The sequence below is a fragment of the Cyclopterus lumpus genome, chromosome 15 (assembly GCF_009769545.1).
Source record: "Cyclopterus lumpus isolate fCycLum1 chromosome 15, fCycLum1.pri, whole genome shotgun sequence".
Taxonomy (NCBI): domain Eukaryota; kingdom Metazoa; phylum Chordata; class Actinopteri; order Perciformes; family Cyclopteridae; genus Cyclopterus; species Cyclopterus lumpus.
In genome coordinates, this window is record NC_046980.1 from 7133858 (window position 1) to 7145907 (window position 12050).

Genomic DNA, 12050 nt, shown 5'->3' on the forward strand with positions numbered 1-12050 from the left:
TCATTATGAATTCATATCCCTACCTCTCCGTGGATGCCCGTCCGTCCCTGGGGAGTATCCTCGGGTAGAAAATAAAGTTTGGAGCTCGATAAAAGTTGCTTGCTTGTTCTTTCTTCCCAGAGCAGCTGAAGCTCCGCTATGCAAATAGGATCCTCCGGTTTACATCTGACGAAGAAAAAGTCTCCGAGAGACAGAATCCTCGGTTTGCCGTCCCGGTGAAATTTAAAGGCTTTATAGAATATATATGGTCCATGTAAACCGCAAGACGAGCCCACCCACTGTTGAGGAAACACAAATGGAGAAATTAATGAATGGCTTATTAACTCATTTGGTAAACAAATCGTGTCTTAAGTGGGCACAAACGTTTCAAACATCCCTGCGTAATTACGCACGGTTGGCAAAATATCACATCAGGACATCTCAGTTTTCTGCACAGAATTATTATCATGTAACTATTTTTGTTAATGTTCAACATATGACACAGATGTGGTCATGCTAAAGGTAATGTGGCAAACTTTTGTGGATTAGGCACGTGAGTACGTCTTACAGTAAGTGGCGATTAGCGCAATGCGAAAATAAAATAAATAGACGGTTGATAACAAACGTTACCTTCAGTGAGTTCGGCTCCATCTCGACGTTATGAATTGATTAAACTCAACACGCTCTCCAAACTTGCTGGCTTGAATGGATCGCGAAGGTCCTTGAAGGGACATATTCCTGTAGAGTTTAAAACATCGTGTTTAAGTCCATTAAGAGCGCTGGAAAATCACGTTTTTTGGTAAATGTACTGCATGACGTATTATAAAAGTGCGTGTATTTATTTATTGAAGTAAATATATAACTGTGATTTTTCTGGGCGAATTTCTATCCGGCGCAATCACGTGTTCAGACAAAATATTGACATATAATCATACACATAAAGGATTTCCAAGCATCAAGAGATAGCAGTTGTATTTGAAAAAATACTAAATACCGTTTTCGGAAAACGATCTGTCCATAGAAGCTTCATTTGTGCTCATAAACTGTGTTTATGGGCTTTTCGGAGACCATGTGTCTTCCAGGACTTCTGCAAAAGACGTTCACTATGAAAGCACATTTCTCACAGTAATGACACTGAGGCGCTTGCTGTGGATGCCTTCAAGAAACAATGTTACATGAAAGTTAATAGGGCTATCAAATGATTCCTCAAAAGGCAATGCAGGACCCGTGAGGTGCCGGCTTGGCTTCCAGCGGGACCTGCGTTAGAGCTCGCGTGCGCGGGTTGGCGTTATAATGCTGACAATAATGGCCTTTTTATATATATATTTTGAGGCGAGCATGAAAAGACAAAATTGGCCGAGTTAGAAAGCGGAGCGTCATGAGACAGAATTCACGAGGCGGTCCATTATGCAGACAATAAATCATCTGCAGACGTTGCGCTGACCTTGTGAAGCCAGCGGAATAAATGTGACACGGGTTAACACGTTTGCACGATCAAAGCCTTTTATATCGTTGTGTTGATTCATATTTATTATAGGTTTCCATAAACACCGGGAAATACATTTTTTTAAAATAAGGTGTTCCGGGACCAATACGAAACCATGAATGATCAAATATAGCTATGCTATTTCGACAAACTTCACGGTCTCTATTTACATGTGTAACTCATTGTCCTTTCAGTCTGCGCTGCTGAATGTGTCAGCTGTATTTTTATCGGCTGTCTGGACTAAATAACGTGTGGAGAAGTACCGGCTCCGTCCACAGCGCGTCGCTGTTTCCAAACCGTCCTCCACCCTTTGCCCTGCATTTATCCACTACTCCGATCGCACAGCATGCAACAGCGACATAGGCCTACTTCTGACAACAGCTATTACAAGTACACTATTACGCAATGCGCCTTTTTTTTATTCATGAAGTGACGGGAGAGGATACAGACAGGCGCATTGATTCACATCCAGTTAAGTGTTTCCTTGTCTAGTAAACGGACATGTGTGTGTCCCTTCTGTTATAAATGTCTGTCTGGTCGTCATCGGAAAGAAATATAGTCTCATAAGGCTCATAGGTTATGACTTGTACCTCAATGAGGTGCAATAGATCATTATATACATAACATAATACAAAACATGCATGGCAACACAATACAATATGGAAGATTTGAGAGCAGGAACATGATTTCTGTCCTCAAAAACCTTAAATTTCACATGCACTTCCTCTTCACTGCCCTCTCTATTCAAAGAACATGATGTATTAATACTAAAATAGCCGCAGGCAATGTTCTGTGACGCTTCGATATTGTAAGTACAAGTTTAGTGCATCAGTTTGGAGAACAACAAAGTGGATTACACAGAGGCTCGTTGTCTTACATGCTGCAGTGTTGGAATCCTGCAGGGAATCTCATATAAACCGTCACTCTTAAGTGTTACCTCTCCTGGTTTCTCTCCCCAGCCATTTCAGTGGCGGAATCAATGGGGTTGCATTGTTAATGGCAGCCGCGATAATGAAGTCCCTGGTTAATCAATGGCGCCACTAGAGCTCTTATCTGGCAATTGCAAGTGTTTGCTTGTCAACAGCCAGAGCCGATTGCAACGCTGCGATGCAGATATTGATGTGGGTTGATGTGAGTTGAGCTTCATGTTGATGACATCTTTTATTGGGAAATAAGTAAAGACAACAAGTGTTGGACAAATGTGACGATTCAAGGTCAAAATATTGGGAGCGTCTTTTCAAAACTGAGCGTTGGCACATGCTGCACGTTTACCGTAAAGTCGAAATGTTTGATCTCGTCTGCTTCTCTTTATCTCGACATGTCTTTGCGATCAGATAAGACTTCAACAAGATATGTTTACATGGCTTCAACCTTGCGAGTTAACTCAAAACATGAAAATAATAAATTAATTTAAAATGATAAGGGTTCTACATTAGTCTATAGACGCATAAGTAGCTTGAGGAACACACTGTAAGCCATACTGAACAGTTTAACATTAATTTCAGGCGCACCGGTTACAGCTCAAATCCCCTTAAGTAAATCTGAAAGTAACCCTCTTTAAGTCCAGCAACATATGTGAGTTGTGAATCTTGCAGAGTAAGTTTTTTTGTAATTTCTTTCACTCCAGACTCCGTTGACATTCTCAAGCTGTTTTTCCAGTTTTGCAATCACTGCTTGCAAAATTGTTTATTGGGTTATTTTTCTGAGTGGCTAAGTGAAATAAGACAAAACATGTTTATACTGCTAATAATGCTCTGTGTTGACTGCACGAGTGAGCAAACCAGCCTGAAAAAAGCTCCACAATGGAGGCACTGAAAAGACCTTATTATAGGAAATATTGTGAAAAACTGGAGGAAAACCTGAGGCAGAAACGTGCATATGTGTTGCTAATGGCAGACAAGTATGCTAAGTGGATGAGGCTGGGTTTTTTTAAGCACAGGTGTTCCACATTCTCCCAAATGAGGCGGCATCAACAGGGAGCCACACATGAGTTTGGGAAGTCATCTCAAAATAAGAGAGCAGCAAAGAAATAAAAATGGCGTTAAATAAAAGGCATATTCCTACATAATTCTGACCATATGCTGAAATGTCTTAATGACGAATATGAATGTTAGAATGCCTTAAACATAAGTCAGCCCTTTGATGGTCCAACCCAGAAGACAGCAAAGGGAGAATGATATATTGGTATTTCTTCATTCCTTTGAACAAAAAACTGTTAATTAGACTCATGAGCCTCAATCAAATGATATAAATGTTCATTTGGTACACTTTTGACAATCTCTATAAATTGTTCCTCATTAAACTGCCAAGCAATGTGCAAAACCTAATAAATACAACATTCAACATAACATAAACTTGTTTTATATATATATAAATGATCTACAATCTTTGAATATTGCTGACTTTTATTCCAAAAACACAAGAAATGGAATTTGCTTTATAGTCAAATCTGGACACAGAAGCTGCACCACACCCAGAGATTACAGTGAAGTCGTCAATATCCACAACTGTCATTGTGCAATATATTGGTGTCTTTGAGCCTAGTTTCCCTCAGACGTGAGTACAACTGGGCTAAAAAGAGAGTAAACATTGCACTTAGATTGGTCAGGTGACCAGAAAGTTTACCATATTTACTGAAAAAGTGATAATATGAATGTCACTGTTGTGTTTCCAGTTATTGCAAGTTTGAATTAGGCTTTGTAGAACAATTCCTACCAGTATTACTTACTCATCACTATATATTCATCCACTACAGCTTAAAAATGTCTGAAAATAATATTTATATAATAATTTCAACAAATATGCAATGGAATAATGTTAGATGGATCAACTTTTTATGTTTATTATTATACATTGTCATTTTCCTATGGAAATAGTCAGTGTTGTACCATTAATGGACATTTGTATCAGATGTTGGAGTTTTTTTTTGCTCCAATAAAATATCATTCGACTGCGAGTATTCATTTGTCTCGTGCTGCTCAGTAAGAATGTTTTGGGGCTTCACATAAACTAAGTGCTTGAGATGCAAGTCGTCTTAAAAGAACAGCGTGTAACATTTAGGCCAGGGGTAGTAAAGAGGTCCAGTTAGATGATTTAGTGCATGTATATTGAAGAAGCCTCGCAGTTGTATCAACGTCTCTATGTAGTCAACAACTGACTGTCAAATCAAATGAACAAAAATCAATTGAATAACATCTCAACAATATTTAGTTTTGTTGCTGTTGTCAGTTTTAGTCAAATAAAACAATAATAAATAAACGTTCTTCTCTCATTTCAAGAAAGATTCGGGCTGGAGCATCTTTAAATAAATAAAATTGACTTTTTGCGGAATTGTTCTCGCCCTGAAGCTTTAAATTCAGTGTGACGTCAAACAAAAAAAGCAACAATATCCATATTTCGCTTTCATTGTCTAAAAAGAGAGAGGAAAAGTGTGCGGAAAAAACTTTATCTGTGGTTATTGAAACCACCTGTTTCAGCTCTACTCTCCTCTCCGTTTACATAATTGTTGGGCAGTGATACAATGTGTTATGGTTTGGTTGGATCCATCACATTGTTTATTTTATGTGCCTTCATTTCGGATTTGAGTGAGTACATTTGCTCAAAAGATTTGTGCTTTGTTTCGTATGGCTCTTCACATCGCCGCTTTTAATAATCGCCACGGCCTCTGAACATATGAGACGTACTGGTTTTGAACTGCCCAGGGAAGAATAAACATATAAGAGTCCGTCCATTATTGATTAAAGGCTCTGGTTTCGCTGTCCACATTTCTATTCTTGGAGGACGCCATATGAAATGTACTTGTTACTTGTATATCTCTCACTCAAGTCGCGATGCACACAGTGAATTGGCTGAGTTGCATCACATGAGATGATTTAATACGCATGCAATTGGTCGGTGAAAAGATTTATTAATTCCTAATTATCTATCGGTTATTGGTCCATGTCCTTCACACTTGGCACACGGGAGTATTTCAACTGGTTGCAATCTACAACATCATCACTAGATGACACCAAATCCTACACACTGCACCTTTAAAACGTTTTTTTTTTTTTTTTTAAATGTTATTATAATTCTTTGGAGGGGGAGAAGTACTCTGACTCAAGAAAAACCACACCGTGAAAGTTGGACTTATTTAAAAATATTTTTTCAACAAATTGTATTGCTCGTGGCCAAAACTCTCCCTCATCCATTTCTCTTTAAATGTGATATTGGGATCCACATTTGTAATGCTACTGGCAGGCATTATGAAAATCTACAGATGGCTAAAGCAAGAACACTTCTGAGGAATTAGGGCAACACACTCCGTTTCCTCCTAATTCCACATGCACAATTGTTACCCACTGGATAACCATCTATCATCAGTGGAAAAAGCCCTGGGACATTAACAATCCATCAAGTAAATGTGTCCAGAGGAACACGTTTCAATAGTAACTTTACACCTCAGTCTTTGTGCTGCTGTAATCACAATGGCCCCTGTCTGCAGAGCGACTTTAGGAAAGGTAACAGGAGATCTGAGTGATGTCGCGGTGCTAATTTTAGCCTCTTAGACTCATTATAACGCGGTGTTACATTTCTCTCCATTCAATCACATGTGAGTCCACCAAGTCAACAGCACGTGCACACAAGATATCCAATTAGTTTAGTGAACGGATCACTTTTAATCAGGACTTAAGTTTAATATGTTCATCTGGAGGCTATTTGAGAGGATGTCTGTGTATTAGCAGGTGTCAGCCAGTGTACTGTTGGCTGAATATTAACTGATTTATAGCTCATACATATCTGTGATGCAGTGATATCTTCAAAAAACATCAAAGGAGTTGCACGCATGCAGTGAATTGTGGGGATTATGACTGTTCACAGCACAAAAATCCTCTTGAAAGAACATTTATCTCTTTTAATTATCTAATATCACTTGTTTATCTGAGCCGTACTTAATCATGACGTATGCATACGTTATGCTTTCTGCAATACAGTTACAATATTCAACATTGAGGTCCGTCATTTACAACTAATTATTGTATTAATTCATAGGTGTGGTCATTGACCATATATCATACATTTCAATATATGCTTGGCATAGTGATTCACAAGGCCAAGGTCTGAATGACTTCCATGACAATGAACTAATTGCCTGCAAAACACAATTTCACATTCACGGGCCACTATTACAGCTGAATTGTTTGATAATGTCAAGTGAGTCATTTTATTATGTGCCACACAAATGTAATCATGCAGCAGGCCAACGTAAATTCGAGTGTGTACAAGTGTTAACATCACTATGGGTTTTAGGTTATTACCACTGCAGCAAATGTAAATGTGCCTCATTGATCGAGAGTGCTCAACTGAATCAGAAATGTGCAAACCACAAACAAAATAGGCCGCTTCATTCCTCTCCCATCTGCATACACATCAGGACTCTCTCTCTCTCTCACACACACACACACACACACAGACAGACACACACACACACACACACACAGTCGCATTTGATATCTCCCCATATGAAACTGGGATTAGAACCATGCATAATGTATTTATGTAAATGTCTTATGGGGGTATAACTATAAAAGATGAGAGTGATTGAAAATACATTTTGTTAGATTGAGTTACTGCCGGTGCGTTATGGATGTTTTCAGTGCAGAGAGAGAGAGAGAGAGACAAACACCACTGAATCAAAAAAGAAGCTGTATTTTTTTAAGCAAAGAGGTCACAATTGTAACCTCTACATCTGAGCAATACATTAATACACAACCTTTTTTTGCTCAGTGCATTTCCAACATCAGTCAGGTTATTACACCCAGCGGTCAAACTATCATTGACTATGAAGTCGCTGAGGACAGTGACCTCAGCGTTTACCATCTGTGTAATGCATCACCAACTGTCTTTTCTGTCAAACACTGAATTGTTATGAAACGGCTATAAATGTCAGCAGACATCTATGATCAGATTATTCGCTGGTGCGTGTCACCCTCCCCATCTGGGCTGCGATCACTGCATTATGTATGTCAAAAAAAAAAAAAAAGTGTGTAATTGCAATTATAATGCAGCCATTTTACACTGCTAGTTTTCTAAATTTGACATAATGTATTCTATTTGAATAACAGCTTCAGTTGTCATTTGTGCAACGCTGTTGTAATGTGTGTAATCCCCGTGATGTATCTGCAAACCAGGACACGGCAATCAGCCCATTCAACAATGGAGACGATGGATACGTTTTTGAAAGATGACTGACAACTGCCGAATTGTTCCATTACAGCGGGCGCAGGAGAGGAAATACTGTATTTTGTTCAGAGCTCGCAGCCATGAGCACACATATTAAACACGGGGAAGAAAAAAAAACTCTCACCATTAATAATTTATCTCATTTTATAAGGCAATTTAGCAGTCACTTGAAGTTGCTATGGTGACAGGGGGGTATTTTGAGACAACTAATGGCCTATGCAAAACCCACTCACTGTAAACTTCACTCAAGCTAAATGAGACTGCTGTCTGTGCTGTGTGTGATACATGGCTGAGAACTTAATCCCTGCGCTATGCTTGGTCTTTTTCTGCAGAGGACAAATTAAGGTTCTTAATATCAATGTAAAACATCTGTGGGCTGTTTACTATACAGGGAATATGAGCCAAGAAGCAACCCGGGGCAGGCACCGCGCTGAATAATAGTCTTTTGTTTTGATTGCTAATGCAGAATTCATAACAGTTGTCAGGCTACGGTCAGAAAAAAAGAAATCCAGCGAGTGAGAGGAAAATGAATACTCATGATATGGTTTGAATGTAACTCAATGTGTTTCACACTAAACCCCCCCCCTTCAATATCTTTTTTTATTTTTCGGCTTACGTCAAAGATTCCACATTGGAAAAAGCTTTGAAGACTCGCTCTGTTCTGAGGCGAATCATATTTGTCCAATAACTGCTTCGCCTGTTGCAGCTGTCGAGGCTGAGACAGAATGAGTCATGTGTTATCCATTTAAGTCCAATTTCTCCCATGCAAATGCCTGACATGTGTGACTCTGCAGGGCCCCGAGTTGAAACAGTATTTTTGAAACGAGGAGAGAGAATCAAGGCCAGAGCTATGTGACCATTTAGCCACCTGTTTAGCCTGTGACCTGCACTGTTTAAAGAAAGTTTATATTTGGGGAACAATCCACTTGGTGTCGTTTCAAACATGGCTTTAAAGCAGGTGCAGCTGCCATAAAATTAGGTAAATAAACAAAGCAGGAATGGGTTCTGTGGTTTCTCCTTAAAAGGAGCCCTCTTTCGGAAAAAAATGTGAGTTATATATCCACTGAACTGTGTGAAAAATGTCTTTTTTTTAATTCCTAAAAATAGATTGACAAACACATGAAGCAATGGCTGCTAATTTTAATAACACCTCTTCAGTACCCCCCCCCCCCCCCCCCCCCCCCCCCCCCCACCCCCACCCCCTCTCCAGAGTGTGCTCAGCCAATTTACCATTAGCATAAATGTCAGCTTGACTAATAAAGGTGCGCGAGCCAGAGCTCTTTTGCTCGCTCCGTCTGGAAGCTGCGGTGTTGAGCGCCACCTGTTGGGATAGAACCGTAATGACACCCAGCTGGAGACGGCTGCGTTAAACGAGATAACAAAGGTTCGTTTACTGTGTAACATAATAGTCACGTTATTAATTGGCCCGTCTTGAGAGAGGTGGTCACAAACTACTCATACAAGCTGCATACTTTAGCTGGCTTTCTACAAAAAAAACACGTTCAAAGACAGGCAATGGTGGGAAAAAAAGTACATTTACTTAATTTACATGAATATTTAATGGTCAGCTACTTTATACTTGTACTCCACTATGTTTCAAACGGACATATTACCTTTAAGTTATAAGTTACTTTTGCAATTCATAATACAAAATAAAAAGAACAATAAATGATGAGGTTATTATAGACTTTGATCTTCAGGGGTAAATTCACCAGCCACCCAGCAGTATATTCAAATATATTCAAAGCTTATGGCAATTCAAATTAGCTCTACCTTTACCAGCTGCAACGCAATCATTATAATACCATTACACACATTTTTCTGAAATGGGCCATTCTGGATAATGAATATTACTATTAATAATAATTAATCATTTTGTATTGTACAATTTGAATGCGTGTTTTCTATGCTGTGATATTGCTATTATTTACTTAAATAAAAGGTGTGACTACTTTTTTTCACCACTGGGGGCAGGCTGCAGTTTTGAATACATCCCGAAATGCCTCTAATATTCTCCTGGTGCCCAGTGGGGTTTTATTATGACTATTTGAATGCTGTCAGTGTTTCTACTTGAATGTTCTTCTTATCTGAGTGAGAGAGAAAAAAATCCCTTTAAACAGCTGTTGAGTCATGCAACACTTAAACTGTTATCTGAAATCCGAACAAATCAAAATCTCTGAGCGTTTGCAGGTTTGTAAGGCAGGACGACTCAACACATCCATTGAAGGAGAAACTATCAGTAAAATGTGCACAACGCTTAAGAGAATGCATATGAATGCCATCAAAAATAAAAACACATTAATCTGTAGTACAACACACTGTATCCACCAACCTGTTTTAACTCCCTTGCCTTCATTAGGGAACTACCTAAGTTTGTTTTCCTCAGACGTCTTCAATCACCTCCACGCCGACCTGATGGAGGAAAGACAGCAGAAAACATTTGGCTAATTAAGCGGAACGTACTGGTCTGGAAAAGAGTTGTGCGTTAGATTGACTTTGATGTTCTGCACTTTCTCAAACTTACAGTATAAAACTTGCACTATCAATGCCATCACGACCAACCACAATTGTGATTTCAGTTATTAGAAAGAAGTGTAATGATGCATCCCTAATAAATAGAGCTATAGGTGATCTTTTCGTTGTGTTTCGGCATCAGTTTCACTGTGTGTTCGCCTCCCTGAGTGCCTCAATAAGCTTTTAGTTTTCAGTTCTTAAATATATTGAATAGTTATTATCCCTTCTAGTTTGTATAACTAGAAATATTTCATCTCAAGAGTTGATTCGTTGCTCCCCATTGGTCCATTTTATTGTATTCTACGTGACAAAGATACGTTGCAGCTTTACATGCGCTTTGTAGCAGTGCTGATTGAAGCAGGAGCATCGAGGGGGAATTACTGTTCTGTGATCAGTGACCAGAGCCCTTTGGCTATCTCTTTTATTATCATCTTCGCACATGGGTAACACCAAGCCAGGGGTATGATATTGCATGGCCTTTCTGTATCAGTTAACAAAGGAGGGCTTGTTTCCCTTCATGACGGACTTAACTAAAATGCATTTGATTTTTTTTTTGGGGATTCAGTGCCACTCTTTTGCATATTCTAGACTTCACTTGGAAACATCATGTAGATGTTTCACAAATTCACCAGTGGTTTCTGTAACTTCTATTGAGGCAGGATGTAACGGAACAATATTTCTTCCCCTGCATACAGCTGGAAACTCTCTCCCCAACTTGTTTCACCATCTGAAACTCTCATTGTGATTTCACGTGATGCAAACCGAGATAATGACAGAGACTTTGGAACAAAGACAGGAACTGTCTGTCTCCCTTCCAAGGTCACAGGCCTTTCTACTGTTTCCTCTCTCCAACACTGGCTGGCAAGATTGATTTAAAATAGAAATCTATTCAATATTCTGCCAAGTAGGGCAACATGGCTTGAGTGTGTGTGTGTGTGTGTGTGTGTGTGTGTGTGTGTGTGTGTGTGTGTGTGTGTGTGTGTGTGTGTGTGTGTGCGTGTGTGTGCGTGTGCGTGTGTGTGTGTGTGTGTGTGTGTTTGCCTTAGCCAGGGAGGACTTGGTCAGACATGTTATTTTCTGCATGGGTAAATAATAACATTATTAATATTAATATACTATTATTATTATTATTAATAATAATAATAATGATAAGTGATTAGACTATATGATTTATGTCGGACAAAAGCTTATGACTGATGGGCAAGAAGAAATTGTGTATACTTTTACATATTATTATACATTTTGAGTTGTTCAATTTAAAACTCTTTTAATTACAAAAACATAAAAGATAGTCAAACAAAAAAAATGTCATACTGCTTTTATTGTGTTTGTGTTGTCTGCTGTTAATTCATATGTGCACATTAATGCGTTGATGTTTGATGTACTGTGAAATAATTTTTTTTTGTAATATTAGCATGCTTGTACAATGGTTGAGTAAACAAAGCTTAAGGCTTCCCTGCCCAGTAAGCTGAGGGTTGGGTATGCATGTTTTGAAAGTTTCCAACAGGCCACGTTCAGCCCAGCTAGCTGTAATTGCTGGTAACATTATATATATATTTGAGCTGGTGTGAGTGAGCTTGTGCACACGTGTAAACTATATTGTTGCACCTGCTAAATGCCTAATTGCACGTGTCTCTCTTTCACCAAACTAAAACTATAGTTTCAATAAACGCTGTTTTTCCTCTCTAATATATGGGCGAATATGGGCGACTGTGGGTCAGTGGTTAGCAGGTCTGTCTTTCAACCAGGGGGTTGGTGGCTCAATCCCCGCCCTAGTCGATGTGTCCTTGAGCAAGACACTTAACCCTGAGTTGTTCCCTGTAGCTGTGTCTACAGTGTATGAATGTAA

At 39.1% G+C, this 12050-nt stretch overlaps 1 protein-coding gene across 1 annotated transcript in view; it reads right to left on the reverse strand.

Annotated features, from left to right (window-relative positions):
- arid5b (AT-rich interaction domain 5B) overlaps positions 1-1084 on the reverse strand; it is a 69206-nt gene extending 68122 nt beyond the window's left edge. Inside the window, 3 exon segments of the mRNA XM_034552604.1 lie at positions 24-278; positions 610-717; positions 974-1084. Of these exon segments, the coding sequence (XP_034408495.1) occupies positions 24-278; positions 610-630 (276 nt within the window). The 5' untranslated portion in view covers positions 631-717; positions 974-1084.
- Positions 1085-12050: the final 10966 nt, after the last annotated feature.